The sequence below is a fragment of the Panthera tigris genome, chromosome D4 (genome assembly GCF_018350195.1).
Source record: "Panthera tigris isolate Pti1 chromosome D4, P.tigris_Pti1_mat1.1, whole genome shotgun sequence".
NCBI lineage: Eukaryota > Metazoa > Chordata > Mammalia > Carnivora > Felidae > Panthera > Panthera tigris.
In genome coordinates this window covers 16,814,246-16,829,496 of record NC_056672.1, presented here as the reverse complement: position 1 = coordinate 16,829,496, position 15,251 = coordinate 16,814,246, and the positions used below count along the sequence as shown (strand labels likewise).

General features: G+C 38.0%; 1 protein-coding gene across 6 annotated transcripts in view; it reads left to right on the top strand.

Annotated features, from left to right (window-relative positions):
- Positions 1-15,251, top strand: part of CARNMT1 (carnosine N-methyltransferase 1) — a 44,599-nt gene that overhangs the window by 14,751 nt on the left and 14,597 nt on the right. For all 6 annotated transcript variants that reach the window (XM_042963983.1, XM_042963985.1, XM_042963989.1 and 3 more), the window contains 2 exons: positions 12,488-12,628; positions 13,594-13,772. In XM_042963983.1, coding sequence (XP_042819917.1) covers positions 12,488-12,628; positions 13,594-13,772 — 320 coding nt within the window. The remainder of the gene's footprint in view (positions 1-12,487; positions 12,629-13,593; positions 13,773-15,251) is intronic.

Below are 15,251 nucleotides of genomic sequence, written 5' to 3'. Positions count from 1 at the left end.
GGTCCACAGGAAGCCATTTGTATATTGGAACTGTCCTCTGCCAAAGATAAGATTGAGGCTCTCTTATTTAGTCAGCCTTTGACATGTAATGACAGCTAATCCACCTTGTTTGAATATCTACACGTCTGTGCCATGCAGATTGTAGCTCAGTACCCTGAAAATCACCCACTGTATTTCTCCTTGTGGTCAGTTAATTTTTGACCCGCTGTGTTCTTAACATCCAGTTGAGGGGATAATAGATTGATTATATACTTGTGATTCCTGTGTCACTTAAAGCTTTCATTCTTTTATTCTATTGTTGATGACAGTTATGACACTTCACTGATTTTCAGTTCTGTAAATATTTTTTCAATCAGATTTATAGTGTTCTGGGTCTGAAACCCAGATATAGCTCAGTAAGTGAGTAACGTTGGAAGCACAGTTGAAATTATTATTCCAGCCATATTATCGCTCCTGGAAAAAAAAAAAAAAAAAAAAAAAAAGACCAGGGCTTATTTCTACATGTTCAAATAGCCAATCTATAAGATTCAGAAGTAATATAGGTAATAATTCACTGATTGTGCCCTGCAGATATAATTTAGGAAGAAGTTTTCTAATGACATGTTTTTGTAGAAAGAAGTTTATCCATAGGCTTCAAAGCTAGGCAGATTCTGAATACTTCAACTACTAGAAATGCTTGACGTGTATCCTACTCACTCACATTTTTAGTGTCCGCAGACTTGTTAATACATTTTATATTCCAAGTTTTATCAACGAGGATACAGTATACTTGGGGTGTCTAATTTTTTATAGCACTGACTCTTCATGCTTTTATATATAGTCTTTATTATGTTTGGGTTGAAGATGATTTGTCATAGATGAAATTGTGTGATCTTTGTGATACGTGGAAACCGCGCCCCCCTTTTTTTTCCTGCATGTATTGTTTCCTTGTTGGATCTATGACTTGCAAATATTTTCTCCAACTCTATAGGTTGTCTCTGCACTTTATGATGTCCTTTGACATACAAAATTTTATAATTTTGGTGAAGTCCAGTTTATCTGTTTTTTCCTTTTGCACTAGTGCTTTTCATGTCATGTTTATGAAATCACTGCCAAATCCAACGTCCTGAATACTTTCTTCTTGTTTTGTTTTTAAGTTTATTTATTTATTTTGAGAGAGAAAGAGAGAGAACGAGCAGGGGCGGGGCAGAGAGAGAACGGGAGATAGAATCCCAAGTAGGCTCCGTCCTGTCAGCACAGAGCCTGACGCAGTGCTCCGACTGAAGAATGGAGTCGAAACCAGGAGTCGGATGCTCAGCTGATTGAGCCACCCAGGCGCCCCTCCTCAATACTTTCTTCTAAGAGTTTTATAGTTTTAATTCTTAAGTTTAGATCTTTGATCCGTTTTGAATTCATTTTGCATATGGTATAAGGTAAGGGTCTAACTTCATTTTTTTTTTACATAGGGATATCCAGTTTTCCCAGCACCATTTCTTTTTTTCTTTTTTTTTTTTTAATTTTTTTTTTAACGTTTTATTTATTTTTGAGACAGAGCATGAACAGGGGAGGGTCAGAGAGAGGGAGACACAGAATCTGAAACAGGCTCCAGGCTCCGAGCTGTCAGCACAGAGCCCGACGCGGGGCTCGAACCCACGGACCGCGAGATCATGACCTGAGCCGAAGTCGGCCGCCCAACCGACTGAGCCACCCAGGCGCCCCCCCAGCACCATTTCTTAAAAGACTAGCCTTTCTGCATCGAATTGTCTTGGTTCTGTTGTTGAAAATCAACTGACCGTATGTGTGAGGGTTTATTTCTGGGCTCTCTAGTCTCTTCTATTCTGTTGGTCTATACATTGGACCTTATGTCAATGCCACAGTATTTTAATCTCTGTAGCTTTGTAAATTTTGAAGTCAGGAAGCTTAAGTCCTTCAGTTTATTATTTTTCAAGGTAGTTTTGGCTTTTTGGGACCCCTTGCAATTCCATATGAATTTCAGAATCAGCGTTTCCATTCTTGTGAAAAAAAGGTGTTGGAATTTTCTTAGGGACTGTTAAGCATGTAGATTGGTTTGGATAGTATTGACATCTTAACGGTGTTAAATCTTCCTATCCATGAACACGGGATGTCTTTCTATTTATTTAGATCTTTAATTTCTTTCAGCAGTGTTTTGTAGTTTTCAGTGTAGAAGTCTTTTTTTTTCCCCCCCTTGGTTGGATTCCTTCCTTAAGTATTTAGTTCTTTTGGATGCTATTATTATAAATGGAATTAACTTTCTTAATTTTTTCTTTTGGATTGGTCATTGCTGGTGTATAGAAACACAGCTGATTTTTATGTGTTGATTGTGTGACCCTGCAACTTTGCTTAACTTATTAGCTCTAGGAGCTTTCTTGTGGATTGTTTGCAATTTTCTAATATACAGGCTCGTGACATCTGCAAGTAGAGATGGATTTTTACCTCTTCCTTTCCCATTTGAATAGCTCTGGCCAGAACTTCTGGTACAGCATTGAATAGCAGTGATAAAAGGGAGCTTCCTTATCATGTTCCGGGTCTTTCTTTCACTATTGAATTTGATGTTTTTAGCTGTAGGTTTTTCATAAATACCCCTTATCATTATGAGGAATTTTCTCTCTATTCCTAGCGTTCTGAGCGTTTTTATCAAGAAAAAGTGTTGCATTTTTCTGTGCCAAGTGAAAAAATCCTCCCTCTTTCCTTTGTTCTATTAATGGTATGTTACATTGACTGATTGTCTTATATTGAACCACTCTTGCATTCCTGACATAAATTTGCATTTGTTCATGGTGAACAATCCTTTTAATAGTTGTTGGGTTCAATTTGCTAATATTTTGTTGAGGATTTTTACATTTATAAAAAGGGTATTCTTGATCTGTTCTCTTTTTCTTTTGTGAAAACTCTTGTGAATTTTCTTTTCCTGTGATGTTGTTACCTGATTTTGGTATCAGGATAATGTTGGTGTCGTAGAATGAGTTAGGAAGTGTTCTTTACTTCTTTGGGAGTTTGAGAGGAAACGGTGTTCATTTGTCATTAAATATTTAATGGAATTCACCTCTAAAACCATCTGGTCCATGGCTTTTCTTTATTGGGAGACATCTTTACGTCTTTGACTAGGGAATATTGAGGTGGCAATGTTGAAATATGCTTTTAATTTTTCTTTAAGATATGAAGTCTTCTTCCTCAATAACGTTTGTTTTGAAAACTGAGGGCTCAAGTTGGAATAAATAGCTAAAAATCACACAGTTGTTAAAGGCTATCTTTGTTTACTTTAATACATGCTACAGATTTTCTTATCCTACATTAGGATAACAGTCAGTTAAGCATCCAACTCTTGATTTCAGCTCAGGTCGTGATCTTGCAGTTCGTGAGTTTGAGCCCTGCGTCAGGCTTCATGCTGATAGTACAGATCCGCTTGGGATTCTGTCTCTCTGCCTCTCCCACATGCATTCTCTCTCTCTCTCTCTCTCTCTCTCTCTCTCTCTCTCTCTCTCTCTCAAAATAAGTAAACTTAAAAAAGAATTATGATATAATCTCTCATTTCCTTATTTTTCATAAACAAGTGTTTTCAACTTTATGGACTTTTATAAACATTGATATATTGTAGATTATATTGTAGGATGTTATACTCATAGTTTCTAGTTGGTGCTGTCAGTGTATATATTCAGTGCTCTGCTCTAAAAATAATACATAATAGCTGAATAGCTTCTATAAACATAAAATCCAGGTATTTCTCAAAATTCAAATTATTTCTGTTTTTGAAAAGTAGGTTATGAAGTGAGACTCTTTATAATTGGAATGTACCAAATTTGGGGTATTTTTGGAAAGCTAAATGCCAAATGCTTATGTCAGCATCATTTCTAGCACTTTCGACATGACTTTGTTCATACTCATTTAGTCACGATCAATGAATCATGTATATTACCATGCTGTCCAGTCAGTATAACAATGTCAGCTATCAGGCGCCTGGGTGGCTCAGTTGGTTAAGCCTCCAGCTTCGGCTCAGGTCATGATCTCATGGTTTGTGGGTTCGAGCCCCGCGTCGTGCTCTGTGCCGACAGCTTAGAGCCTGGAGCCGGCTTCAGATTCTGTATCTCCCTCTCTCTCTACTCCTCCCTCACTCATGCTCTGTCTCTCTCTCTCTGTCAAAAATAAATAAAACGGTAAAAAAAAAAAAAGCTTTACGATAGGGCTTGCCATTGTTAAATTTCCTGGTGAACTATACAGAACATTATTTTGCTGTTATCTATCTACTATTATTATTACTATTCCTACTGAAAGATAGAATGTGGACTGGTGAGAAAAGGATGGATTAACTCTTAATGATTGTAATCATTTATTTTAAAAATAATAATTAAATGATTTTGATTTGTTAAAACATATCACAGTATTCAAAAATTTAAAAACTTAACAGGATTTAAAGTCTCTTTCCCATAACTGTTACCCAGCCACCCATTTCCCTTCCCTGAAAGTAAGTAATATTATAAAAGTAGACTGGTGTATTTAAACTTTGAATGGAGTGTGCCAAAGTATCTGTCAGCCTTCTTTTTTTTGTGCCATTCTTGGACCTGGTGAGAACCTTTCATTATCTTTTCCTATGTCATTTGTTTTTCTTTAATGTAGGTTGGTTTCCTTATAGTTGGTAAGATGAGCTGTCATAGAACCTTAAAAACATGAAGCTAATAAAACACTAAAGTCAATATCTGTATTAAAGTCATAACTTTGCCATAAAAAAGTAAACCCCTCGTCCTTGGAAGGGACATTAATACAGCCCTTCAGAATCCAGGTTGATTCTTAGCTCAGTCCTGGTCAGCGTTGAGTCTCGGATAAATTTCCAGGCCCCTATTTATGCCACAGCAAGCACATGGGAATTTGATGTCTTCATATTTCAGGCTGGATTTGACTCGAATTTACGTCTGCTTGGGTTCTTTCTTTTTTTTTTTTTTTACATTTCATTTCAGATATTCTACTTTTATTCAGTCTAAACAAAACTAGTATTGGTCAATAGCAAATTTATCAAGGCAAAAAATTTAGTTTTAGGTAACAAGTCTGGAGGGAAAAAAGCTCTTGTACTTCACTCTATACACTCACTATTGGTTTTACTCATGATTAAGTAATTATCACTCATGAAGAAAAACAATTTTACTGCCTCAAAGACTAAAAGTACACTTCTTCCTCTTTTTCAATTAAAAAAAATTATTGTGGGACAACAAAGTCAAATTTGTATTTTATAGAACATAAATTACCAACAAGGTCCTGACCTAGTAATCAAAAATTAAATCTCAAAATTTAAAACCAAGAAAGAGGCTAAATTACACACATATTTTGACCAAACAAATTCTGGAACATTTCCTAAATAAAAAGTAAGCACAATTATTACATTCCAGGTTTCAGAGAAGAGGTATTAAGGATTCATGCCATAAGTTTATTTACAAACATATTGAGTATGTTGAATTCAAGAGTTTGATCCATTTTTCAGAGAGACTGCACTTCTTAAAATGCTCCTTTTCACATCTGTTTAATGGATTAATTAAAACATCCTTATTTCTTTTTTTTTTTCATTTTTTTTTTTTAACCTTTATTTATTTTTGAGACAGAGACAGAGCTTGAATGGGGGAGGGTCAGAGAGAGACGCAGAATCTGAAACAGGCTCTGGGCTCTGAGCTGTCAGCACAGAGCCCGACGCGGGGCTCGAACTCACGGACCGCGAGATCATGACCTGAGCCGAAGTCGGCCGCTTAACCGACTGAGCCACCCAGGCGTCCCAGACATCCTTCTTTCTTAAGCAATTGGTGTCTTACTATAAAAAAAAAAAAAGGCGCAGCAAATCCAGGTCCAAAGTTCGTAGTCATCATAACAAATAACCACCACTTGTTTTCCACAGAAAACGGCAAATTCTTTCCTGGGCCCTCCTCATAGTGGCTCCTACGGACCACAGAGGTGGTGAATCCCCGATGCTCTGTCCCAACATAGCGCTGTTGGAAGTTCTGCGAAAAGCACAGCACCCCCAGAGATAGAAACGACAGCACCAAACCAGGTCCTCCTCTTTTCACCACCTTGTTCCCGGTGTGTCGGGTTCTTTCTTTCTGAAATTTTAGTGGAGGCTTTTTCTAACTGAGCCGTCTCTAAAAGAGAATATATTTAAATATGCATAGAATTAACTATGCCTGTGATCATTAAAGTATTTTTTTCCTATGAAAACACACTTGTCATGAGTTGGTCCAGTTTGTCTCTGTTTAGAGTTTTTATTTTTATTTGTTTGCTTAGAGTTTTTAAATGCCTGAATTTACAAGCACAAGCAGCTTTGAAGCCACAGATTGACACATGTATTGGGGTCTCTGTTCATTAAGGAAATGCTGTTTAATTGTGCCGGATGCCAACCATTTCAGTAATTACTAGCTTCTAGTCTGTTTAGGGTTTAAATAGACTTGGACTCTGCTTTAGTGAGCAGTTGCTCATTGAAATTAGCAATGTAATTTTAAAGCTTTTTCTTAAATACGAACATAAGCACAGTAACATTTCAGTTGGTGGTCTGAACTGAATGGATGGAGAGTTTTAATTTTTCAGGTGACTATCTAATCATTTAATCATTTGAATTTAAGAATTTTATGCTATAAAGTTTATAGCTGCTAAGGAAAGAGAGTCTTGAGTCCTGAGATGAAAAAGCACAGCCATGTGAAACTGTATTCTCTTATGAATTCTGAAAACTGTCAGACTGTATATTTAGGTCCTAATTTCATTAGCCCATCCTAGTTTAGAAGAATTTGAAGTGGTATTTTGTGTGTGTGTGTGGGAGAAATCTATCATGTCTTTGCAGTTCACTCCAAAGAGATAACAGGTACACAGTTGCCTAGTTGAATATATTTTTGTCTCATATAGTTGGGCATTAGGATGAGCTTTAAAGAAGCATTTTTTCTACTTAGATTAAAATAAGGACTATATAATTTATGGAAGGATTCTTTTAGCGAAAAGAAACCATTTAAAATGAGAAAATAGAGGAAATGTAGACTGCCAAATAATGCAAGAGTAGAGCCTGAAAATTTAGATATACCCCTCATCCTGAAAGCCCTCTTAGGCCAAAGACAAATATTTCAGATGTCTTTCAAACAAGATCTCAAGCTCTTAAAATTCAGGATTTCAAGTGCTTACAAATCTAGAGTAATATCTCAGTGGGAAAACAATGTATACTAATAACCCAGTAGAAAAATAGTGTAAATAGACAGTACACAGAACACGAAATACAAGGAACTCCATCTCCTAAGAATATGCAAATGTGAAAAACACACTAAGATGCCATTTTCCACCTATTACAATGCAAAGTTTAAAAATTACACAACTTACTGAAGACCGGAAGAAGCCTATAGCTTGCTGATGGAAGAATAAATCAGTACAGTCTTATATGGAGGGCAACTTGGTAATATTTAACAAAATTTTAAAGTTCATCTTTTGACTCTTGAAATTCAATTTTGGGGAAGCTTTCTACAGATATATTTATTCCTGAATGTGAAAGATCATTTATGCCAAGGGTATTAATTTTAACATTATACTAACAAAAGATGGGAAAGAATGGAAATGTCCTTAGTAGATTTTGATACATTATGTTACAGTCATGTACTAGAATACTTATTCAATCATAAAACAGGTTAAGGAAGCTCTGTGTAGGAGTAGGAGAGAGGTTCCAGACGTGTAGTGTTGGGATGGCAAACTTCTTAAAGGGCCAGCTAGTAAATATTTTAGGCTTTTCTCTGTTGTTGGGGGACACAGCCACAGACCATATGTCTATGTGTATGGACTGTGTTGCAATGAAGTCTTATTTACAGAAACAGGTGACTGGTCTGTGGGGCATAGAAGAACTTGGAATATAAACTATAACAGAGGTATGAAGTGCTGAGAGCACTGGGTAGTGAGTTCAAGCTTTGCCTGGGATATTTGGGAACGACTTCATCGATGAATGAGGTAGGTGATCATTTAAACTGAGTTTCTGTGGGTGTGTAGAAGCTCTGAAGATTAAGGTGAGGAGGAGGTGTTTTCTGGAATTGGTGAGGAGTTGTTTGATACGTGGAGTTCTATGTTAAGAGTGGATGAAGAGGTAAACTGGGATCATATTTTTGAAGGGGTTAGACAGTAATGGGGTTTCTAACCCATTTTCTACTTCGAATAAAAAATATTTGAATGCCTACCTCTGTTAGACCTTTAAATTTTGCATATGTACTTCAGGGCTTTGTTTGTTTTTTTTTGTTTTGTTTTGTTTTTAAATTTGCATGGGTTTTTTGGCATATATTTTGTAAAAGAAACATTATAGACACAGTTGAAACCATGCCCTGCAAACCATGCTGAGTATATATTCTTATCTCTTTCCAGAGATAATAGCTAATATGAATTTGTTACTGTAGCCTTCCGACATTAACTACGTGTTCATATACCTTTATAAACAATATATTTTATTGTTCTTTTTATTGTAAAAGTTCAAAGAATGGTTTGTGGTGTCATTTCACAATTGGCTTTTGCTCAAAATTGTGTTTTTACTATTTCTGTGTGTGGATCAGCCCCGGTCAATAGAAATAAAATGCAAGCTGTATATGTTATTTTAACTTCTGTAATAGCCACATAAAAAGTCACAGGTGAAATTAATAATATACTTTAATAGCCCAGTGTATCTGAAATATTATTTCAGCATATAATCAGTATGTGAGATTATTAATGAGGTATTTTACATTCCTTTTTTATACTAGATCTTTGAAATCTGGCATCTGTTTCACACTTGCAACACCTCTCAACTTGGACTAGCCACGTTTTAAGTGTTCAGTAGTGGCAAGTGGTTAGTGGCTTTTACTGTATTGAACAGAGAACTGCTACAGTTCAAGCAGGACGGAACACTCCCAAGTGCTTGAAAGTTGCGCGCGCTCCTGACCTCCAGGGGTCATGTTGACCCAAGAGAAAGTCTTTTGTGTTTTGGAACTTGCTAATCCTGCAGCCACAGCACAGAAATCATTCTGTGTGCGATAAAGGAAACCTCTCTCAAGAAGAGCAATTACTGCTGATGATGGTTGGAACACGGAGCGTGGGACAGGCACGATGCACGGCCTCTTTAGACACGCAGGGGCCCTTGCCCTGTCCTTACAGGAGTACGCTCTTCATTCTTGCTTGTCTGGGGTAAACTGTTGAAACTTTTCCTGCTCTTCTCAGGGGTGCCACATTGGTAGCAAACATACTGCTTGTCCATAGTCGGACCTTAATAAGTAGGTAGACCTGTTAGCTTACATTTCTTTGCGAAGAATCTCCAAGCAGCATCATTTGATTATTGAGCCCCATGTAATATGCCTCTATGCCTGGTTTTCTAAGTTTTAGGCAAGGTTAAAGTCACCTCACCCCAAAGTCTATATGTAGACTTCTAGTTCTCTTATTTTCCGCAGAAATATCTTCATTGAAATGCTGTAGAGTTGACCTGGAGTCCTAGCGGAAACTGCCTTTTAGCATGTTTTAGTTTCATACACATTAAATTAGAGACGCTTTCCATTATGCTGTTAGTATCCCTCATATAATAACCCAATGGAAAACAAATCTAGCTAAGGACAAAAATTTAGGGAAAAATTCTCGCCATGGCATTCATTCATTGCTTGATTTTTGACTTTTTTCAATTCTGTGGCATTTATTTTAATGTGTCTTTTATATACCCACAGAAATATATATTATATAATAGATCGATCTATCATGATCTCTGCTCTTAGTCTGGGGCCTTGATATAGTCTGCATTCCACGGCTTGATAGCTTTTTAGTAGTTTTATATGGCACTTTCTGCCACAAGGTGGGGGTAGAGAGTTCTATAGGCCTTTTTAGGTAAGGAGAATTTGGTCATAAAGTTTAGCTTTCCATAAGTTAACAAAATAATTGTCCAGCACCATTGTTAACACAACTGCCCCCTTAGGGTTAGCAGGATTTCTAATTTCTTCATGGTAATATTTTACTCAGCTCATCAGCCATTCAGAAATTATTAGTGATTGTTTTTATAACAGTTTAAATACTCTATGAATTTACTTCCATATCATTTACTTTTTGTTGCATTACTTTTTTTTTTTTTTTTTAATCTAAGGTGAGAACGGTCACTTGGGAAAAATGCATGTTTTGATTGGGCAAATAGGAACTGAGAAAAATAAAGAGGTAATTCTGGGAGACTAAGGGTTTTGGTGGATCTGATAGGGAGTGGAAATGAGAGAGGCAGGCCTGGGTGAGGTGTCACAGTGGCATGTCCTTTAAACAAAGGGTAGCACAGAGTTCTATGGCTTGTAGTTTTACAAATTCTGATACTAAAAATATGTATATGCTTGTTAGATACTGGTACAGGTAGGTCTACACCAAGCGACAGGACGGTACCCATTCTCTTCATTAGAAATGTAATCAGGGGCACCTGGGTCAGTCAGTTGAGCATCGGACTTCGGCTCAGGTCATGATCTCACGGTCTGTGAATTCGAGCCCCGCGTCGGGCTCTGTGCTGACAACTTGGAGCCCGGAGCCTGCTTCAGATTCTGTGTCTCCCCCTCTCTCTGACCCTCCACCATTCATGCTCTCTCTCTGTCTCAAAAATAAATAAACATTAAAAAAAAAAAAAAAAAATGTAATCAGAGGCACCTGGCTGGCTCAGTCAGAAGAACGTCTGACTCTTGATCTTGGGGTTGTAAGTTCGAGCCCCACATTGGATGTACAGATTACTTAAAAATTAAAAAAAAAAAATTTAAAGTTTAATCTATAAAGTCAATTAAAAATTAAAGTGTTGGGGCGCCTGGGAGGGTCAGTTAGTTGAGTGTCCGATTCTTGATTTCAGTTCAGGTCACAATCCCAGGACCATGGGATTGAGCTGCACATCGGGCTCCGTGCTGAGCATGGAGCCTGCTTGGGTCAGTCAGTCTCTCTCTCTCTCTCTCTCTCTCTCTCTGTCTTCCTCTCTCTCTCCCTCCCTCTGCCCTTCTCTCCCACTTGCATTCCCTATTTCTCTAAAAACAAAACAAAAAAAGAAAAAATATTAAAGTGTTCACACGTAGAGACATTGTGTGTAATCTGAAATAAGAAAGCATTTTATTTTAGTGAAAACTGTTCTATGACCACTTGGCATCAGTTTGCTCATACCAAATATTAAAGAATGTCTATATCAGAATAAGCCTACTTGTCAGAAATGATTTTTTAACAAATCTTGGTTGTGCCTTATTGTATATATAAAATTAAACAGTGAAACTAAAGAGACTTTGTTAAGGTTTTTATGCAAATACATACGTAATATGTTTCAGACTGGATGACCGTGGACAAATTCCCACGTTACTATATTTATCGACTGAATTGTCAAAAGCCCCATGGTTCTGTTTGTTTCTTCTTCATTTCAGAATGGGAAATGCTGAGGTTACCATATGGGCCACTAGTGAAAAGACCTGTTGCTATTTGGTGGCGCACACCAAACTTAAAGACCATGTGGTATAAAGATTTAAAAAAGAGTTCTACATGGGAGTAGATTTGGAAATTGGATTTGTTTTTTTTTATAAAATTTTTTAACGTTCATTTATTTTTGAGAGAGACTGAGCATGAGCGGCGTAGGGGCAGAGAGAAGAGGGAGACACAGAATCCGAAGTGGGCTCCAGGCTCTGAGATGCTTAACCCCCTGAGCCACCCTGGCGCCCCTGGATTTGATTTATGAGCCAAATTTGGAGAATGCAGATAATAATGAAATTCCTTCTTAATTGACGTGATGGCAGCTGATTTCTGTAAGAATGCCATTTTAGTTCCCCTAGAGTTCTATCGGACTGGAATTTCTGAGAAAGTCCCTTGCTTTGCTAAGGCTGTTAGCCATTTGAAAGTGGATGGTGGATCTTACGGTGAAGAGAAGTTGTGACTGTAGTGTGATGCTCATCGGTGGAGAGCCAGTGGTTTGGTGTGACCTGCTTGCCACTGTCTGTGCTCAGTTAGGAGGCGCTTCCTCACTTCGCCCATGAGGACACCCTCCCTCCAGGTTCTTGTGCCGGCAAAATCCGTAGACTCTTACAGATACACCTAACACGTTAAAATCTACATACGTTTTATCTTAGTCACACAAACCATTGTATTTGCTACAGGCTTTAGAAATAATGTTTTGGTTTACTGTTCCATGATAAAATAATTTTGTTCAGTCTTTGTGTGTATCGGGATCCCTTCCCTGGGGATGATTCGTCTTCTTGAGGTAGTTGTTGTTCAAGTGACAGCTACTTGGGAATATGAGTGTCTTTGTAAGTTTAGATATAAGGTGACTCCTTTTTTTCCTGAAAAATATTTAGAGCATGAAACCTTCACCCGATATCTGCACATGTGATAATTCCTCGTACTCTTATTTTTCATTTATGTTTAGAAGTACTTCTCAATTTTAAGAAGTCAGAGTCTTGAGTGAACTTACTGAATATCTAAGTTTTTAGTTAATGTGGATTTTGTCTTTTTTTTTTTTTTTCTTTGAGGGGTTGGACATAATTGCCTTATTTCATTTCAGGGATCCTTCTAAAGTAAATATTCTGGTACCTGGTGCTGGACTAGGAAGACTGGCCTGGGAGATAGCTATGCTAGGTTATGCTTGTCAAGGAAATGAATGGAGTTTTTTTATGCTCTTTTCTTCCAACTTTGTACTCAACAGGTATTTAATTTACTTTTTGCTAGAAATAGTAATTTCTCAGAATCAGATTGACTTACCTGTTTTTGAGCAATTCTGAATTTGAAGATAAATACATAGTGTTTGATTATATGTGTCATAATTGTTTCTTATATTAACATCAAGTTGCTTATACAAAATACCACTTTTAATCAGTTCCTAGTTAGCAGAATGTTAAAACAGGATGGATAAGTGACTTTTTAGAAAATGATGAGATATCCCACAAAACAGAAATGCTTCCTGTGCAGAATTGCAAGACTGTATGTATGATCCGGGAAGGAGTGTTTTCTCTCTGTTCCCTAAACTTCTCCACCCATTGGTTTCTTTAATGGAATCAGAGTTCGGTGTAGCAGTCGTAACTTCTTCCCTTAATCAGATTCTTATAAAGTGGCCAAGTATGCTCCTATGACTGAGTTGGAAACATCTCTCAGAATTTCTGTGGCCTCTTTTAGAAAATAGTGGAAAAGGGTTGTTATTTTTAAAGCCAGAAGAGGTGCATTGGGAAAAAAGAACTAGCTGCCTTGTTTAAGTTAAATACAATGTTTTCTTGGTGGCAGTATGAGTTAGGGAGGGGTGAGAAGGTTAAAAGGAGACAATTAGAATAGTTGAGTAGCAAACGAAACCCATACCACTTTTTTGAGAAAATAGTGGACTGTGTTTTTACTTGAGTCTGAAGTTTGGAAATACATTTTTTAAAATGTGAGTGAACGACACATTTATATTTCTGAATTTACTTTAATTTTTTTTCCTGTCTTTTAATTCATGATTGGTTGCTCATCTACATGTGTATGTGCATTTTCAGATAATTGGGGAGGGGTACAGTGGTAGCACTTTTAAGTATTAATGAGTTTTATAAGTAAACCTTCAATCAGATTATATTTTAGTGTTTAAAGTAGATTTTTTTGGTGAAGTTTTTAGTTAACACTGAATTTTATGCTCCTATTTTGCAGATGTTCTGAAGTTAATAAATATAAGCTTTATCCTTGGATTCATCAGTTTAGCAATAACCGGAGGTCAGCGGATCAGATTCGACCCATCTTTTTCCCTGATGTTGATCCCCACAGTCTTCCTCCCGGTTCTAACTTTTCGATGACAGCAGGAGATTTTCAGGAGATTTACTCAGAATGCAGTAAGTCCAAAACAAGCATTTAAACGGTCTGGTCCTTTGCTCTAAATTTAATGAGCCAATTTTATACTAAGGCAAAGTTTTGGTCATTCACTCTGATAGTAGAATGTAAGGTATACTTCAGTGACAATTTAGGATATTCAAAGACATATGTAAGGTAATGATGGGAAATACAAAGAAGGGTAAGATTCCACAATTCAGAAATGTAGACTCTGTTGGGTGTATTAATATAAGATGACATGTAAACAAATTTCATTGAGTAATGAGTACAGTAAAGATAAAAGTAGATGAGTGTGGGAAAGAAGTTCTTTGTAGAGAGAAGGCTGTGACTTCAAGAATAGGGAGAGAGAGGTAGTACAAAGAGATGAATGAATAAGGTCATCGGAGATGGTGACACAGCCTGACTGGAAGGAAAAGAGAGGTTGGTTTGGGAGTTTAATGGCGGATGTGGCTAGAAAAGTAGGTTGGTTCCAGATTGTGGAAGACCTTTATAATCAGGTTATGAAGTTTGGACTTCACCTGGGCAAACTGTCGAAGTTTGAGCCAGCATTAGAGAAAAGGAGACGGTAATGGAGAGAGGGGCAAGGGGAAGTGGATTGGCAGTAAAAGCAAGAGGAAAAGTAGAATGCTGAGAGGTCGGTAAGGTCATTAATTCAACAGGTACTTTTCTGAGCACCTGCTAAGTCCCAGGTGTGTTGTAGGCATTGGAAAGAGAGCAGTGAGCAAAGCACAGTCCCTGTACAGGGGTTTCTATTCTGATAGGGAGTGAGGGGCAGTGACATGAACGTTGTGAGGAAGAATACTAAGGCAGGGTGACAAGGATATAGAGTGGCGGGGGAGGGGCTGCTGTTCATCGAGTTCTCAGGGAAGTCCTTTCCAAGCCAAACTTTAAAAAAATGTTGAGCAGAGAACCTCGAAAAAGTGAAGAGGCAACCCATTAGATACTTGGGGGGGAATGTTGCAGAGAGAAAGAATGGCGAGAGAAGGAGGATTCGCGGTGGGGAGCGCGCTTGTTCTGCTCAAGGAAGAGTGAGAGGCCACTCGGGCTGGGGTGTGGTGGGCAGTGGGCACCGCGGTGGGAGGCCAGGTTGGGGAGGGTTTGATTGTACTCAGAGAGGTGGGAAGCCATTAGAGGGATTGAGGTAGGTTTTTGTCGCTTTTTCCCTGAACTCTGACATTGGGAAAACCTGTACTTTGAAGGTGGAAAGAGTGAGATGGAAGATGTTGGGTGCTGGGGATAGAGAGCGAGGGCTCAGAATAGAGCTGAAATAATGGGAAACATCAGTTAGGCGAGTCCGGGGGACATTGTTCTGCAGCAGGCTTTGGGAGAGCAGATGGTGACACAGGCCTCCTCGGTTGGATGCGTGCCTTTGTCGTGCCAGCATTTGTACGGAGGCCTGCCTTAGTTCAGCTTCTGTTCCTGTCCTGGGCCACAGCCTCCAAGGACACTGCTGTCCAGGGGGTTCACTTGGCTACCTGGCC